Source organism: Lepisosteus oculatus, chromosome 12 (assembly GCF_040954835.1).
Source record: "Lepisosteus oculatus isolate fLepOcu1 chromosome 12, fLepOcu1.hap2, whole genome shotgun sequence".
Taxonomy (NCBI): domain Eukaryota; kingdom Metazoa; phylum Chordata; class Actinopteri; order Semionotiformes; family Lepisosteidae; genus Lepisosteus; species Lepisosteus oculatus.
The window spans coordinates 23,400,722-23,419,152 of NC_090707.1; the positions used below are offsets into that span (position 1 = coordinate 23,400,722).

Below are 18,431 nucleotides of genomic sequence, written 5' to 3' on the forward strand. Positions count from 1 at the left end.
GTTTAAATGTTTTGAAAGCAATTGCAACATGCTGCTGAAAGTATTCTACAAGTGTGTAGTGTACCTAAAGGTTACATATGTTTTCTACTGATGGGGAAAAAGAAATCTCACTTCTTTACCTGATCTGTTGTTTAGTGAACTAGCTTGCCAAATCATTAATTGATAGACCCCAGTGGTAAATCAGTTTTTAGTCTGATCTCCTCATCTCAGAAACTACATATGGCTTAGGCTTGGTCAATACTGGGATGAGATCCCTCCCATAAAGCCATATTGCTTCTGTAAGTGGTGCTGGTGGCCCTGTATCTTACATTTTACACTTTGGATGATATTTTCCAAACCAATCCCCTAATACACTGTTGTTCTTTGGATGAGATGTTAAACTGAGTTCCTTACTACTTGGTCATTAAAGATCCCATGACACTGTAAGAGTGTTAACCCTAGTGTCCTAGCTGAATTTCACTCTGAAATTGTTTGCACTGTCTAACCTACCCGATGTTCACTCTTAGTGTTATCTGGTTAATCGGTTTCTCATTTCTCTTCCTCTTTTACTGTATAGTGGGCCTGCTGGCATATTATATCTGTTGTCTGTCATTCAGGTGGATGCTACACTTAGGTCCATCCTTTATTTAAAGCTCTTTTAGGTCCTTTGAAATGAATATTCAGTATTATATATTACATAGCTTTATAATATGCAGTTGCTATATAAGTGCAACTGCTTTTTGACTATAATGATTTTATATGTATCTACAGCATTGCATAGTGGGTAAGTCTCTGGTTTGACTGGTAACTGTGGGTTCTAGTCCCCACTGTAGAAACTATGCAGAAAAAAGGATGAACTCTAGACTGATATATCATTGTGACTAGAATGTAAAACTACCTACTTACATCTAATGTGTTGCGTTTCATGTTGCTTGTATAGGTTTAACATTATTTATTGTTTGGTGGTATTAGAGACCTTATCGATACATTTGAATGAAACTAATATTGCAACATTTACCTCTGTAGACTTAAGGTTCTGTTCTTTTCATGTTTTAGCATTCCAAACTCTTGATTTTGGACCCCTTTTAAATCCATAAACATGCATTTAACTCATAAACCTTGGGCTTCTTCAGACAACAGCATTCAAATGAAGCAGATGCCAGTCTGCTTGTCCTTATTCTTGAGCTCAATAAGTCCTGCGGACACGTATGTGAAGTCCATTCCTCCTTTATTTCCAGTGTGAGTCAGCAGTTTGAAACTAGAGTTAATGTAAAATATAAAAAATATACAGTCACTATATACAAAAAGATAATAATCTCAGAGAGGTCATTAGAGTCTTATATAAAGTCTTTTCCAGCTGTGTTTGTAAGCCCTTTACAGTATCCAGCTACATTTTTATTATTAGGAGCTAAAGTAAATGGCTGTCTGAAAGGCTTCAAATCAAATACTTTCTGGTCTTTTTTGTGACCGCTTGCAACTTTTTCGATATTTTTTTATATCTTCATGGTATCACTTATTGAAAAGTTGTGGCACTGGTCAGTTCTGCGTTTTCATGCAACTGTGAAAACAGAACAATAGCATAGCCTGTACAGTGGATATAAAAAGTCTACACACCTTTATTGAAATTGCAGGTTTTTGTGATGTAAAGCCAGAAATCAAGATTAATCATGTCAGACATTTTCTCCATCTTTAATGTGACCTTGCAACCAACATAATTCAAGAGAAAAACAAATAGATAATTATTAGGAAAAATAGTTTAAATTAAAAAACCTACAACACCCTGGTTGCATAAGTGTGCACACCCCCTCCCCCCCCAACTAATACTTTGTGAAAGAATCTTTTGCATTTATTACAGCAGTACTGTTGTAAGTCTGTGAATAAGTCTCTATCAACTTTACACACCTGGACTTTGCAATTTTATCCCACTCTTCCTTGCAAAAAAGTTCAAGATCCTTCATATTGCCAGAGGATCTCCTCTACTCAGTTCTCTTTAGGTCATTCCACAGGTTTTCTATGGGATTGAGGTCTGGGCTCTGACTGGGTCATTAAAAGACTTTGATCTTCCTTTTCTGAAGCCATTCCATGGTTGACTTGGATGTGTACTTTGGGTCGTTATCATGTTGGAAGGTGAAATTCCTCTTCATCTTCAGCAGGTTTTGTGCAAAAATATCTTGATTTTTGGAGCTAGTCATTATCCCATCTATCTTGACTAGAGCCCCTGTCCCAGCTGAAGAGAAGCAGCCCCAAAGCATGATGCTTCCACCACCATGGTTCACAGTAGGTATGGTCTTCTTTGGATGAAGAGCTGTGTTATCTTTGCACCAAAGCTGTCTTTAAGGACTAAGGCCAAAAAGTTCACCCTTTGCCCTTATTTTTTTTGCAAAATTTAGACAGGTTTGGATTTTCTTTTTTGTGAGAAATGGCTTCCGTCTTGCCACTCTACCCCATAGCCCAGACATGTGGTGAAAATGGGAGATTGTTGTCACATGCAAGGAGTGACCAATACCTGCCAGAAACTCCTGCAGCTCCTTTAATGTTGCTGTAGGCCTCTTGGTAGCCTCCCTCATAAGTTTTATCCTTGTCCTGCCATCAACTTTGGAGGGTCGTCCTGATCTTGTCAATGTCCCTGTGGTGACACATTTTTTCCACTTATTGATGATAGTCTTCACAGGGCTCCAAGGTACATCCAATGCCTTTGATATTCTTTTATACCCCCTCTCCTGATCGGTACCTTTCAACAATAAGATCCTGTAGATGTTTTGTTAGCTCCTTGCGGACCATGGCTATCCCAGTAGGATCCAACCATGAATGTTTCAAGGAAATCCTACAAGAACAGCTGATTTTTTTTTTTGGGGGGGGGGTTAATCAGAACCACTTTCATTGATGACAGGTGTATGCTACTTACCTTTGGACATGATTTTGAATGGGATTGGTTAACTCTGAACACAGCTACAGCCCCCATTATAAAAGGGTGTGCATACTTATGCAACCAGGGTGTTTAATTTCAATTATGTTCCCTAATAATGATCTATTTGTTTTTCTCTTGAATTTTGTTGGTTGCAAGGTCACGATAAAGATGGAAAAATGTCTGACATGTTTTATCTTGATTTATGGCTTTACATCACAAATACCTGCAATTTCATTAAGGGTGTGCAGACTATTTATATCCACTGTACATTTTAGAGATACCTAAGAATGACAGGCCATGCTCAAAACAAATTGAATGGTGCATGGCCTAAACAACTTTATAAAACAAGAACGATGTTTTATAGCCTAACCTTAACATTTGGAATCTCTAATTCTTAATCAGTTTGGCTCACAATATGTTGAAAGCTAACAATGCAGAGTTTAGTGATAGATGGAGTCATGAAACATTGCTCATGGATAATACTGGAAGGTGAAAAACACTTACTGTAGCATGCCAAAGGGGTCAGTGTTGCACAAACAACTAAGGAAACCCAAACCAGACAGTCGTCTGCCAGTTGTATGCCAGCACAATCTCCTAGTCTAGCCTCCATGTTCGCAGCAGTTTCTGAACTGTTTGAGGAAAAATATATAGTCTGTACCCAAGCTTTCATTGGATAAACAGGTTAGAAACTGTCAAGATCATTGTTAATACAATATTGGTTTTAGTTTTTTTTCTTAAAGTATGCTCATTAATATACTTATTTTTCCTAAATCACCGTATCACAAAATGACAAGCAAAGCTAATTATAAAAGTATTAAATATTGCTGTGATCTTTTCAGTTTGCATATGTGTTGCGAGGAGTAAGAACCATTTAAATGGTTCAAGGTCATTTTCTGTTATTTATAATCAAACCAGTATTTCTGAGTTGCATATAATGATATTAAGCAGCTATATCACCCTGCAACTTACAACTAGCAACCCACTGAACATCAGCATGTGTGAGCCTGGTCAGTACCTGGATGAGAGAGCTCCTGGGAAAAACTAAGGTTGCTGCTGGAAGAGGTGTTAGTGGGGTCAGTAGGGGGCGCTCATTCTGCAATCTGTGTGGGTCCTAATGCCCCTGAATAGTGATGGGAACACTATACTGTAAAAATGGCACCATCTTTTGGATGAGATGTAAAACTGAGGTTCTGGCTCCTTAAAAATCCCAGGACATTTCTCAAGAAGAGTAGGGGTGTTACCCTGGTGTCCTGGCCAAATTGCCCCCTTGCTGTTACCCCCTAATCATGGCCCTCTAATAATCCCCATTTATGAATTGGATTTTTTACTCTGTTCTCCTCCCCACTAATAGCTGATGTGTAGTGGGCATACTGCGTGCACTTTGGCTGCTGTTGCATCATCCAGGTGGGTGCTTCATATTGGTGGTGATGTAACTACATTGTAAGGAAGTCCCCATTACCTGTAAAGCACTTGTGAGTGGAGTGTCTTGAAAAGAGTTATGTAAGAATAAGGAATTGTTTTATTATTGTTGAATTATAATGATGAAAGAAAGTTTCATGGTTTGACATAGAAAGGCATTATTTTGATGCACACTTAAAGAGATTAGGTTTGCCAAATGTACCAACCAGTCTGAAAGAAAGCTGCATATGTAGAAAACGTAAAGGCTACAAACAAGAAGAGGTCATTCAGTTCGTCGGTTTCGGTTGTTAGTCGGTGATTGGTCAGATGATCACATCTAGCCCTTTCCTGAATGAAGCCAAGGTATCATCTTCAACAGTATGGTTGGGTAGCCTAAGACTCCAGCAGCCCTTTATGTGGAGAAGTATTCTCTGTCTTAGAGATATTTGCCTTTACTTTCTACTTGTGCCTCCTTGTTCATGTTTCTGCCTTGATCTTGAAGTAGTCCATTGAGCTGAGATGCTTTGAGGATTATGCATGCTTGAATAGCATCCCTTTGCAGGCTCCTTTATTCAAATTTAAGTTCTGATGCAGGTCTTTCAATATGTCAGTATAGAACACCCCTTTAAGGGAAGGAATTAACCTTGTTGCCCTTCTTTGAACTTATTCCATTGCAGCTATGTTCGTCTTGAAGTCCTACAAGCAGAATAGTACCCATTATTCTGAATGAGGTCTAACTAATGCTTGGATAATATTCACAGAAGTTCAATTAATTTGAATTCTACACTTTTGGCTTTTATATTTTGTCATATTGGATAATGAGGTGTCCACAAAATCACCTAAATTAAAATAGTTAAAGCTCAGTTTCACCAAATGTATAGATATATGTTGTTGCTATTTGCATGTAATACTGCCCTGGTCCATATTACATTTCTTTACCAGGTTTCTGTCTAGCATTTTATGGTACATAAGTCTTACATATCACCTTGAGCACATGTATCGCCTTAGGGTTTTGCAGTTTTCAATCTGAAATTAATCTTTGATATGGACCTTTATCAAGTTCTTTCTGGAAAGCTAAATATATGATATTGAAGGCTTTATTAGTATCCATTGCTATTTTAACCTATCCAAAGAAATCTATAATTTTTGCTTAACAGGCTGCAATTAACTATCAGCTCCAGTTGAATGGTTAATTCTGAGGGCCTGTAATACTTAACATACTGTAACTCTTTTATGTTGAGACTTCTCAAAATTTACAATATTCTTTTCTATCTTAACTTTTCCGATGTCCCTTTTTACTACTGCTTGTTGCTTACTGCACTCTACATAACTTTGTGTCTTAATGCCTTTTACATGTTTTAAGAAGCGCTTTCTTCTGTAGCTTTTCTTCAGTGACTTATGAAACTGCTAGGCTATGCTTTCTGAGCTTTGAGGTCTTAAACATTGAGAGGAATTTAGTTTGCATTACTTTTTGATGTATAACACCTATTACCTACTGATACTCTTGTCAGACTCCACTCAATTTTTCTGGCTGGAAAATGTCTCATTTTTTTCCTAGCCTGTACTTGCATAAAATACACATCTCTCTACCTTTGTAGATTTTCATCCTTCAGAACATACTGCGTTGTGGCTTCCCAAGCTGTTCTCTCACCTTTTTCCACATACTGTGTCCTCATTGAGAAAACTAGACCAATACCAGTACCTCTGCTTGTGGGTACTGTAACATACAGTGTAAAAAACAAGGATTAACCAGTTCTGTCGTCACAATGCCTACTTCAGAACTCCCAGCATAAATGTCAGTCTGTGTAGAGTAAATTTAAGTCCTGATTTGTTATACACAGGCATTCCTAATCCTATTTGGTGGTTCATATAAACACCTGTAATTCGTGGTGTATAACAACATTTTATTGTTATAATCTTAATTTTGTATTTAAGAGTTTTACCAGTATGGATTACAAATTGCTTCTGCCATTATTTCCTGTGCTTGCATCTTATTTTTGTACAGTGGTGCTAGATCTGCACATATATGCACCTATTTGACATTTAATTCATCACCAACAGTTTCTGTTAAACAGGCCTGTGTCTTTCCAATCATATCACAGCTACCTTGTAATGTAATAGCCTCTGTGTCTAGTATTCTATTTGTAACACTTTTAGCATTAACATTAATTATTCCATAATAATGGTGTAAGACTTAAAAGGGGGTTATTTTTGTTTTCAGTTTTCAGTTAAGCCGTTCTTTAGTTGTTTTTTTTAGGTTTTTCCCCGTTTGTTCCGTCCTTACACATTTCTGATACAAGGTGGTTGGACACCTTTTCATTTAAGTACATGTTCTGTTCTGAAGAGCACTCGGAAAGCCAGACTGTGTTTGCTTTTTTTTACTTTGGCTTTCACCTTTCTTTCCCGTTGCCATAATGCACATAGTAAGGAAGCTGAATGACTGGAACATTTTGTTTAGATCATGTAAATGATCTATTTTCTGCTAGCAATGCTACAATTCTGATATATGATCCAGGAAGAGACCAAATCTGTTTGTTTGCGTTTTGTTTGAAAATGTGCTGTAACAGGAACAGATTTTTTTAAATTGTCGTGCTGTAGATTACCAGTACTTTAATATGTTCTCAGTTAATTTTAGCTTTTTGTTCTTTGTAGTTATTACTGCATTTTTAGTGGTGGTAGGTTGGACTACCGTACCTTCTTCTGATAACCATTTTACTCTTTGAAACTCTGTTATTGTTGGTTTGGAGCACAACACAAGTCCAGACATTGCTGGATCACAAAGCTGTAGCGTTATAGAGTAGCTGTTATTCGCTATAAATGGAGGTCCAATGAGGGGGAGCACTGTGTATCTTGCTGAGGTAAATCAATGCAACAGTGATGTATTGGATTATCATACACCTGTGCTCCTTTAGTGTAGCTGGTGTCTTGTACTTAATTCTAACTGTGGAACTTGTAATGCACAAGACATTTTGTGAAAATATGCAGTGTCTTCTTTCCCACCCTGGGGGTATGAGGATTGTAAAAAGCTAAATTGATTAACAATTGACTATTTCAGATTGGGAGGGTTCAAAAATAAAGATCAGTCCTGCCTTTGCTTATAGCAGTTTACTTGTATGTGTAGGTTTATGCTCTGCAGCACTTAAGAAGAGATGTTCCTGTTTTCATTTTGCCAGACAAAAAGGAAGATTTGTTTCTAATTTGAAGCAGAATCCCTTCCATTGAGCTGCAGGGTTTAATTCTGAATATCCACAAATATCCACGTTTCTAAGAAGCCTTTTAAAGTAAACTGTCTTATTTCTTCTTTAGAAAATAATTTTATTGTAATACAGTTGTGTAGTAATTTTAAAAGTTCAATTTATTTGATGGTTTGTCAGAAAAATGAACCTGCAAAAGAAATCAAGGAATACATATTATATTCTGGAACAAGTAATTGGTTTATTCCATGCTGGAAAGAGAAGAAAGAAAAGCCTTCTTCGGGTGTGAGCATAAATTATACATATACTATATTATAATTGATCAAATTCTTAAAACATCTTATAGCTTACAGTTCAGAAAGTCAAAGTTAATATGAAGAATTACCCACCAACAGTCAATTGTTTTGATGGTGTTAAGATAACAAATCTTAGTGAAATGATGCAATAATTCATGGAAATGAAATTAAATATATATATATATTGATTAGATGTCCTTAAAAAAATTACACTATAGTATATTTTCAAATCTACAACCTGTGGTGTTAAACTATACAGATCCAGCATGATTTGGGGTATTTAAAAAAAGAGATCGATAATACCAGAACCTCATTTAAATGTTCTAATGAGTAATTCAACAAGAAGTAACATTACTTCTCTCCATTCCTGTAGATCAGTGGAGAAATAAGTATTTGCGAATCTGTTCTTTTTAGCTTCCTTGCAGTTGGAAGCAATAATATTTGTTGAGCAAAGTTTCAGATTATAGGAAATTTAAAGGACAATGGTTAGATTAGGATATATGTCTGTTGTTTTCATAGACAGCTATAGAATTGCACACGAGAAAATCAGTATCCTGTATCTTAAACTAGCTAATTACTTAAAAACCAGGTAGAACATAACAAGAACAAAAATATAAAGTGTACAGACATCTTGCTCGATTGGTTACTAAAAGCTTAATAATTCACAATTTTCAGTAAGACATTTTCTGAAGAATTGCCACAGTGGGCTTCAACATGACTAGGAACCAATCTGGTTCGAGATCTCTACAATTCTTGGTGTGAAACACTGCCTCCAGGTTTATTTTACTTTAATCCCCATGTCCTGATATTGTTGCTGATCTTAAAGTCCACTGATTCATCTTGATCTATGCCTTTCAGACCTTTGAATTCCTAAAACAAGTCCTCAGTTAATATTTAGTTTCAAGCCAAAATGATTCTGTTCACTTAATTAGTTTAAAATTATAATATTGTTTTTATATTATAATATTCCTTATGCTTTATTAAACTTAATACTTTAGTGAAAAGCCATGTTTCAGATACAAAGTCAATGCATATGTCTGGAAATCCCCTTAAGTTAATATGACACTTTTGATGATCTGTTCAGCAAGTGCCATAAATTCTGATCGTTGATGTAATTTTTGAGTTTTAAAGATTTCTTTAATAAGGGTTTTAATGTCACTGTAAACTAAAACATAAAACCACAATACACCTTTGGCCATGCTTTATTGTTTTTGTTGTATTTGTGTAGTTTTGACTTGTACAGAGATGTATACCTTATATAGGATGATAAAAACTTTAAAAATAATAATGATACAGTACTTGTGCAAATGATACTGAGTGGCTTTACTCAAAGTCTGGCTAAACATTTGAGGTTTTCTAATGTTTTTTTATGAATATGTTATCATTAATAAAATAGTTTCCAATTGCATGGTTGCACATTTTTAAGGATTCATTCAGTAACTCTTTTTCTCCTGGGGGGGGGGAGATTCAGGTAGTACAATTACAAATTCACATTAAATGCATCACATACTGTATTTTGAAGTTTGATCAGTATTAGGGTCCTCCTTTTTCATCTAAGCCCTTAAGCCGAATTATAGTTTAGTTTCAAATTCTTTTATTTAAAAGGACAATGTTGGATTCAAGTATTTCCTTGGAGTTTTTTTTTAGATGTTAAACAGACATGAAGGACTCTAAAGCTTTACTTGATAATCTGTGGGGTGCTCTTTAAACCATGCCTTCAATGCAGCACAGGTGTCATGTTCTTGTCATGCCACCAGTGATGCCATTCTTGTTTATTTGTCCTGGCCTTTTCTGCTGGCAGCAGTGTAATGACTTCAGGATCATGGGAATGACTTAATTTGCCTCGTGCAAGCCAATGTAAACATGGTGTATTTAACATATGCCAAAGGAGTAAGCAAAAACAAATCTGAAATGAGGTTATGCTTTCTTGCAGGTTTAAAGCCTTGCTTGCATTTTAACAAGTGTTAAAAATGGCCTGACCTTTACATATGAAACTGAATTCAATGAAGTACTGTACTATCCAGCAAAATGCTAATATGTAGACCTGACATTTGTTGTATACTACAAATATTTAGTACTAATATAATCTTTTAGATGCTCTTTTTGTTGACATCTGCTTAAGTAGAAGAACAGATTGTAAATACTGACTTTCTGCCTATATTTTTATAGAGGGTTGTGTTTTAGTACTGGCTGATAGCCTAAAGGCAAGCAAAACATTTCTGCTCATTTTAATATCTGCATTCCTAATTGCTCCATGCTTTATGAAGCTTAGGTGGTGGAAAGCTTTGTTTTGGACAAAAACTGTCATCTTTTCATTTTAAAGCATTTTTGCTGAATAGTTTTGCTAAAGCTTTGGTGTAAGGTTTTGTTAAACACCTGCAGGTGATTTTGTAAAAAAAAGTGGCAGAAGTGACTAAACTGCTATGACACTTCCTTTCTGTGCATCTCTTGTTCAACATGCCGGTGCTTGCCATAGCACACTTTAAAGATTCCATGCATTTTCGTGTCAGTTGGGTTAACATCTGGACAAGTACAGTGCTGAAAGTGTCGACTTTTGAAAGATCAACATAGAGAAGGTGTGACTTATTTATATTTAAAACTGGTGAAGAGGAAGCACTATGCAAAATGTATTCAACAAGAATGTTACAATTTTAACAAAGTGCTTTGAGAAGCCACCTTTAAAGTTGCTGTATAAAATAAAGTTTATAATTATTATGTATTGATTAAAAAAAAAAAGAAACTGCCTTGGTATAGTTTTGTTGATCTGTTCAAAGTAAGTGCTTTGGTGTTCCTGCACTGGTAATTCTGTGACTCTTGGTGGGCTGTACCTAGCGTTAAGGATGTTTAAGCAAAGAGTTCACAGATAACTGCAATACTGGAATTGTTCAAATGTGAACTGTTCAGCAATCGATCTCAAAATTGGACTTAATTGTGGGTGGTGAAAGAACCCAGATACTGAGCAGATACTGAATATTGTTCAGTACTTTAGATAATGAACAATAGATCAAAGGTACTGAGTACTCTTGCAGCAAGACTGGATAGTCTGAAAAGAAAAGGTTACCAAGCTAGGGGACTGCTTGTATTGCAATGACATCAGAGCAGAGCATAAAGAATACATAGGAATAGCTCCACTGGAGACCATGGCAGAGTGCAGTTGTTTCTTTTCACCATTGATAGATTGCACCTTGATAGACATCTACTTTTGAAAGCAAATAGGAAATCTGATTCTGTTCGCTGCTTAGGGATCAGTGCCCTAATTTTTGGCCCAGATTATACTATAACTTCCCAGTTTAGATGCACCTTTAAAGGGGAGAGGAGATCACTGAGGAAAGCTGGTGTCAAATCATATTGTACCCCACTATGTTCGAATTCCTCTATGCAGTTTTACAGTAATTCTTTACCTTACTGTAGCTCAGTATGCAGGGGCGTTCATCGCCTGAAAGGCTCGCCAAATCAGAGGGAGTGAGTTTTCATTTATATTTTTTACATTACTTTAATGTAATTTAAAAAAGTACCTCCAAAACGCCATTAGAAATGCACTTAACCCAAGTTTCCGCTTCTGCCTGATGAAAAATTCACTGTTCTGAAGAAGCCTGATATTAATATCCTTAAAATATTTTGATTTCTTGAATCGTGTCCCCTCATAGGTCATTTCTTTTAGTCTAAGTATTTATCTGTTTGCTCTTCTCTGGATTGATTTCAAACCAAAAATATTTTTTTTGGTAACTTGTTGACCAAAACTATACAAAATATTTTATGAGTCTGAGGTTTCACTGTTACAAGGGAATTTTTGAATGTATTGGGGTTAGACGGGGTGAACGTGGAAGAAATATGTTTTCAAGTATGCCTAATTTAGGTATAAAGAACAGTTGTTTTTTTTAATTTCATACCATTACAATATTTGAACCCTGCTGAATTAACCACTTGGTCAGATCCCTCAGTGAATTTGATAGTATTCTGGGTCCAGTATTTGCATGCCATCATGAATCACTAATATAATCAAGAAGTTGGTATTTATTTTTATAGTTTGCCAATACATTTCAGCTGGTATTGATTGTCCCCATTATAATTATAAACAATTTAGTAACATTTTAAACAGGTAATCATAGACTTGAGAGCAGATTAATATATTTTCTCCGTTCTCTTCAAGCTTGTATCCCTGTAGTAAAAAAATGAATGTGCTTTCTCATTTTAACTTGTTCAGATTTATGATATTTCTTTTTCCTCCTTTAATTTATTGGGATAGATTGCGTGTTTGGTTTTCAAATTAATGTCGAAAGGGAAGCAGCTGTCCAGTGAATTGTCCAATCTGCTAGGTCAAAGATCTGTGAGAAGTCTAGCTCTGTCATTCATAAAACTTTATTTTTATGCCTTAGTACTTTGCAATCACTGTGTGTTTGGTTCAGTCATCACATTCCTGTCTCTTGATGTCCACTTGAAGAACATCTAGGCTCTCTTCATAGACTTAAAGGTTTAATTTATTCTATTGTTGTCAGTAGACATTCTTAAACGACAATTGTTGTTTTGTTGTTTTGTGCCACCATAATTACTCAAATAATTGGTACCTTGGCATTTGATGGACTTCCAGAAAGCATGGCATTCTATTCTCTCCTATTTTTCTAATAGATCATAAATGTTTTGCATTTATTTTCTTTTGTTTGAAGCTGCAATGGAAATGAACTTTGGAGTTCATTCTTTTTTGCTTGTCTCTCTGTTCTGTAATGTAGCCCTGGGGAGAGAGGTTATCTTCAGACACTATACATAATCTGCTGGCCTTGGTGTTTTTCCTTTTAGAGGATTTATATAATCCCTTAGCAGCTGTTATTACTTGGAATAAGGAGTTGAATGTTACAGATGAAAACATTTCCTAGGAAGACATTTGGGACCATAGAAATTCATCTTCCATAAATCATAACCAGGGAGTGAATATGAATGATTCACCTAAATTGTCTTCATGGAGCATACTTGGGGTCAGTTAAGACACTATCATATGAATCTAGTCCCTTGTTATACGTTTTGTATGGGGAACATTGAGACACCTTTAAACGCACAATGTTCACTATATACATGAATATAAATGGTCATTACGTGATTGCATTTCTTATACAGAGTTTTCTTCTTTCTCCACTATTCTGAACAAGAATATATCTTTCTCTCGCCAAGTGCTTTTGTTAAATTATAACTCCAGTCTTGGAGTGCCAGGGACAGATTTGGTTGACTGCTCTTACCTCAGCTGAAAAATGTTGATACTGCACTGAGGGCCTCTACTTTCCATCCTCTGTCATCAGTGGATCCTGTCTATTCTAGACAGAATATATGTAGAGCTTCTACTGTTCAGAGCTGGGCAGAGAGGCAGGTGGAGTTTTAGGTTGCTTTATTGCACAATGAGTCTGTAATAAGTCTTATTCTTGCTTAAGGGTTCATTAGGCGAAACCTTTAAAGTGGTATCACGGCTGATAGTGTGGTAGTGGGGTGTGGTTCTTTTCCTGTTTTGATTCACTTGTAAACTAAAAACAAACATAAAAAATGATTCAAACAGAAACATAAAATTGCCATCATGCAGTGGGGATTAGGTGTGGGGCCTAGATGAAAGTGTACAACATAACAGTCCCCTTGTTGCCTATCAGTACCTGCAAGTGGTAAGTAGATCTGTGCCTTTTATTTTATAGAACCACAGTAAGGGAAGAATTGTGGCTTCATTGTGCACATCGCTGAGGGTTTCAAGTCTCACATGTCAAATAAAGGTTGTATTGAGAGGTAAAAGGCGGGCCTAAAATGGAAAAAAAAGCAACTGATGTCTGATATAAATAAAAAATAATTTGAGATACTATATAGTAACCCATGATTTTGTTTCTGTTCTGTCAATGAATATCAGTATGAAAACTGATATTCAACTGATATTCAGGCAAGTTGATTAAAAACTGGTGTTTTCAGCTCCTTTGGATTTTGTCATGCCCATCCTTAATTCCCTGTTTCATGATCTTCTTTGATGCCTTGAAATAGTATTTTGTGATTAATATCTTATTTGGCACCCTGGATATAAAAAATATACAGTTAAAATATTTTGTTGGACAGAACAACATGAAAAGTTATTATCCTAAACATTATGCATTTTCACAACCATCAGTTTCATCCAGAAATTACATTTTATTTTAAAAAGTTTGAATACTAAAGAACATTTGCTTTTGTATTATTTCAAAACCAAATCAGTAATGGGTTTTAAGGCCTTAGGGTGACTTCATAGAGGGTAACCAAGTCACTGAACTATGAGGAAGGAGTGCTTTGAAAGGTTTTGAAAAAGCTTTAAACTAGTTTGAGCTCCTTCTTACTGCCTGATCTGTTTGGTGCCTTTGCTTTATCTCAGGCGTTAATCTACTGTAACCCTTAATGCTGTTTCAGAGGTAAATAGGCAGTGCCAGGAGCCTTAAATGCGCTGTCAAGTTAAAATCTAACTTCCGATATAAATTAATAGAGGAAGTTCTGAATGTGGGTGGAGATGTGATGCATGCTCTGTTTTATAGGCAATGTTTGTGATTGTTTGAACTGCTAAACATATGAACATACCAGATAATTGTCTTCCTTGCTCTTGAAAATGTTTTTAGGCTTTTTTTATTTTAGCCATTACTCCCTAAAATCTTTTGCCATGAAAAAAATAAATCTACGGTGTTAAAAATCTACATGTGCTAATTAGCTGAATGTATGTTAATACAACTATGTTTTCTGGCAAAAAACTGGGCATAATGGTTAAGTTACATCAACATTTTACCCTAACAGACCTATAATCATAATTAATCAAACTTGGGGGAAATGTATGCATGTGTAGTGCTTGTGAATAACTTGATTTGATTTACAATGAGAAGAATACAATCACTACTGTTATTAGAATACACACTACTATGGCTACTAAAAAGAAAATAGAACAGAAAAGGTGTATAATGACCTGAAATTGGGGTTTAATGCACCTTGCAACCTGTGCTTTTGGGTAAGGCTTTGGGTTTCCATGACCATTAGGAGTTAGGAATAATATATCTTTATAAGCAGATGTAAAAAAAATGACACGTTACATAATATGTAATTATTATGTGAAATTGAAAGAATATTCATAGTGACGTGAGACAGGAAATATCCAATAATATTTCTTCATAACTTCAGCAGTGTACAAAAAGAAGATTTCTCCTTGCACACTAATTTTACAGACTCTTCCTACGAGAACATCCAAATAAGGGGCATCGGGCAGTGTTTTTTTAAATAAATGTTTTGCACAGCTTGAAGTCTTGGAGTTCTTCTGTTTGAGCAAGCTTGAACAAAGTCTGACAAAGCTGTGTTGAAATTAAGTTAGCTCTATGTTTTATTGTATTACTTGTTCATGCTATTAGCTGTGAACGTGAATGCCTATCAGAGCTGGTTAAAAGGTACTTTTTTAATTCATTTGATAGATTAATGCACTTTTATTAAATCTCCTTTGAATTGCTTATTATTCCGAATGCAGAAAGAACAATAACTGTATTTAACTGTATAGACTATATGCAGAACAGCTGCTGAACTTTGAATGCTGGGAACTGTTTAGCTCTTTCTTGGCAGTTACTTGGAGTGGTCACAGTTGCAAAAAATATTTACAGTCCTAAATTCCCCAATATTTAAGAACGTGATGCTTTTGATTTTCTTTTAATTGTCTGCATGTAAGGATGCACATATACATTTACATTATATTACATTTTGGGTCGAAAGACAGTTATGAGTCCAAAACCATGAAGCGCAAATGGTTTTGCTTCATGGAATAAAAAAATAAATGCAGTATTATCTTTTGGGGTGGCACCATGGAGCAGTGGCTAACATCACTGCGCCACAGCACCGGGGACCTGGACTTTTCAGTTCTAGACTTTGGGATGTTATCTGTGTAGAGTTTGTGTTCTCACAGTCCAAAAACTGGTAGGTTAATTGACTTCTGGGAAAACTGATCCTGGTGTGAGGGTGTGCCCTGCAATGGGTGTACTCTGCCTTGTACCCGTTGCTTTTTGGGATAGGCTGAGGCACTCCTACTACCCTATATTAAAGCAGTTAGAAAATTGCTTTAGTAGTAAAATAAAATAGTTAGATTTTATCCATTGACTTATAAATACAACATTTGACATGCTGCATTATATTGAAAGTTCTGTAAATTTATTTTTAGGGCAAGAGTTGATTATAATTTCATGCAATTCCCAACCAGTTCAGTTTTGAACCCCTCACTGAGAAGTTTCATACAGTGCTAATTACTGTACATTAACCTTTGACCCCTGTTGCCTCCCATGCAGTGCTGTGAGGAACATGCCTGTCAATTGGTAAGGGGGTGTGTTGGCTCTAATGTGTTAAAAGATGAGTTACTGAAGACGGATGAGACAGAAGACTTTGCGTGTGGCCATAGGGATCATAGTTGCAAGCCTAGATGTGAATTATGTGTGATTGACTGTTCCAGATCAGGATAACTGGCAATTTTAAAATTATTTTAGAAAATGTTTTATTGAGCTGCAGCAAAGATTTTTCAATTGCTTTTATATAATGAATCATAATGTAAGTAAATCTTTTAAGTAAAACTCAAAAGATCACACTAAACACTTTTATTGATTTTATAGACTTGTATTGACCCTTGAAGATGAGAGTTAATCAGCAACAGCTTGTTACTGATGGGTGTCCAAAATATTTTAATGCTTATGGCCGACAGGTACTGTGTAAGAGCCGGCGTACCAGAGCAGGTGACGTCACCGCCCTTCCCAGTAATAGCAGGACCACAGCCCCTGGGCTGTGGAGAGATCTCTCTTTGGCTCACTGGGCTGGGTCCCTGTTGAGTGACGCGGGAGTCCCGGGTTCGAGCCCCCGACGGTGGGGGGCCGACCTAATGTGGCAAGGGCACCCGCCTGAGCCCCTGTTGCGTTACAATACTATATAATATAAAGCTGTACCTCCTTTTCACCACTAAAATGTTTCCTTTCAGGTTATATCTTTGAAATAAACAAGTTCTCAAAAGTATTGAGTATTAAAATGTGTTTATTTATACTGTAAGTGGACCAGCTTAAGATTCCCAGGCCTTCTCCTGTACCTTCTCCATTCTTTTGCTAGAGGTCTTCCAATAGCAGTCCTATACAAGAAAGCTCCACTCCGACTCTGCTGTTATTTCACTCCCTTGCATTTCCTGTTCTTATTTTGGTTTGGCCAGTCACTCATCAGCAAAGGGTTGTGGATCTGTGACATGGCAGCATTCCAGGAGAGAGAGAGAAAAACTGAGGCTGAAATTGGGCCCATGTTTCTCTGGTTTAGGGCAGTTTGGCAGAAAACTTTTAAAACTTGTTTTCCAGGACATTCTGTGTCTGGCGATGTTATACAGTATTTTCTCCATCTTTTTTGCAGTTCATAGTAATAAGAGTTCCTTAAATGTATTTCACACCACTAGAATTGGTTGCTTTTGTCTGGGCCAATTTTACATCTGGTTAACATTAGCAAAGAAAGTATGAACACTTTAAATGTTTCTAACCTTAAACATTAGGAAAATGTTTCATCCAGTAGACCGTTGATTTAGGACTTCAAAATATTTTATCAAGACTGATCATTAGATTAGGTCTATCATTAATTTCAGTAGTCTTCTTGTGTATTAGTACTAGATCATAGGGACTTCTGTTTTGAATCATTCCTATGCATTTTTAACAATAAAAAAATTGATTTCATGGTTGACAACATTCATAACAGTACTGTCTTTTTATATAACCAGCACTACTTCTGACATTGCACAGCACTCTGCTGTGTGCTTGAAAAGTTAAATTAGTGGTTAGCTTGATACAAAAATCCATCGGCGTCACCTGCACACCTGTACCATACATATGCATATTTACCGACTCCAAAGCATCTTCCTCTTAGTCATTGCTGTGTTGTTGCTTGATTGCCTTAATAGAGACATTCTTAAGTTTCCCATTTCCCGCAAAAGGTGTGAAAGATATTATCAAGACGTGAAGCAGATCAAATGACAAAAGATGAGTCCAGACATGCGACTGCTGTTATTCATCACGACCGGAATAGAACTGGAGTCACTCACAGGGCGCTGGGGCCCAAAAAAACATAAGAAAAGCTACTTTTAGCTTCCACTGATCCTAAACCTGCTGACCTGCAGAATAAGAGGAGAAAGATTAAACGGTGTTAAGTGCTGCTGAAAGGGAATGTCATCATGAAAACGATAAATACATCAAACCAAGTAAACCTTAGAACCATGTGTTCACTTACAGCAACCCTGGGGTTTTGAGAAGTGAGCATTTGTTTTAGGTACAGCATTGGATGACCTTGTCAAATTGTTCCCTTAATTCTCCAGGTATTAAGTTGTGAAGATGGGAAAGGCAATAACATTAATTTGTCTGTCATTTGTTTTAATGCCACAGGTGTTCAAGCTCAAGCCACCTCCTCAAAGAAGCCTCGAAGTCGAGGAATTTTCCACAGTCTGTTCTGCTGCTTCTGTCATGACGAGACTGATCAAGTTCCTGTCAACAACAATGCTCCCCTCTTAGTGGAGGAAAATGGAACAGTCTCAAAAGTAAGTTTCTTACAAAGGCCACTGGCAGTCTGTTTAAATGATGAATTATATTTGCCTAATCAAAAATGAAACGGGAAGTGTATTTAATTTCTCTTCTGTATTTT

General features: G+C 36.3%; 1 protein-coding gene across 1 annotated transcript in view; it reads left to right on the forward strand.

The window, feature by feature from the left end:
• Positions 1–18,431, forward strand: part of ctdsp1 (CTD (carboxy-terminal domain, RNA polymerase II, polypeptide A) small phosphatase 1) — a 38,704-nt gene that overhangs the window by 4,443 nt on the left and 15,830 nt on the right. The window contains exon 2 of the mRNA XM_006636703.3: positions 18,176–18,327. Within this exon, the coding sequence (XP_006636766.1) occupies positions 18,176–18,327 (152 nt within the window). The remainder of the gene's footprint in view (positions 1–18,175; positions 18,328–18,431) is intronic.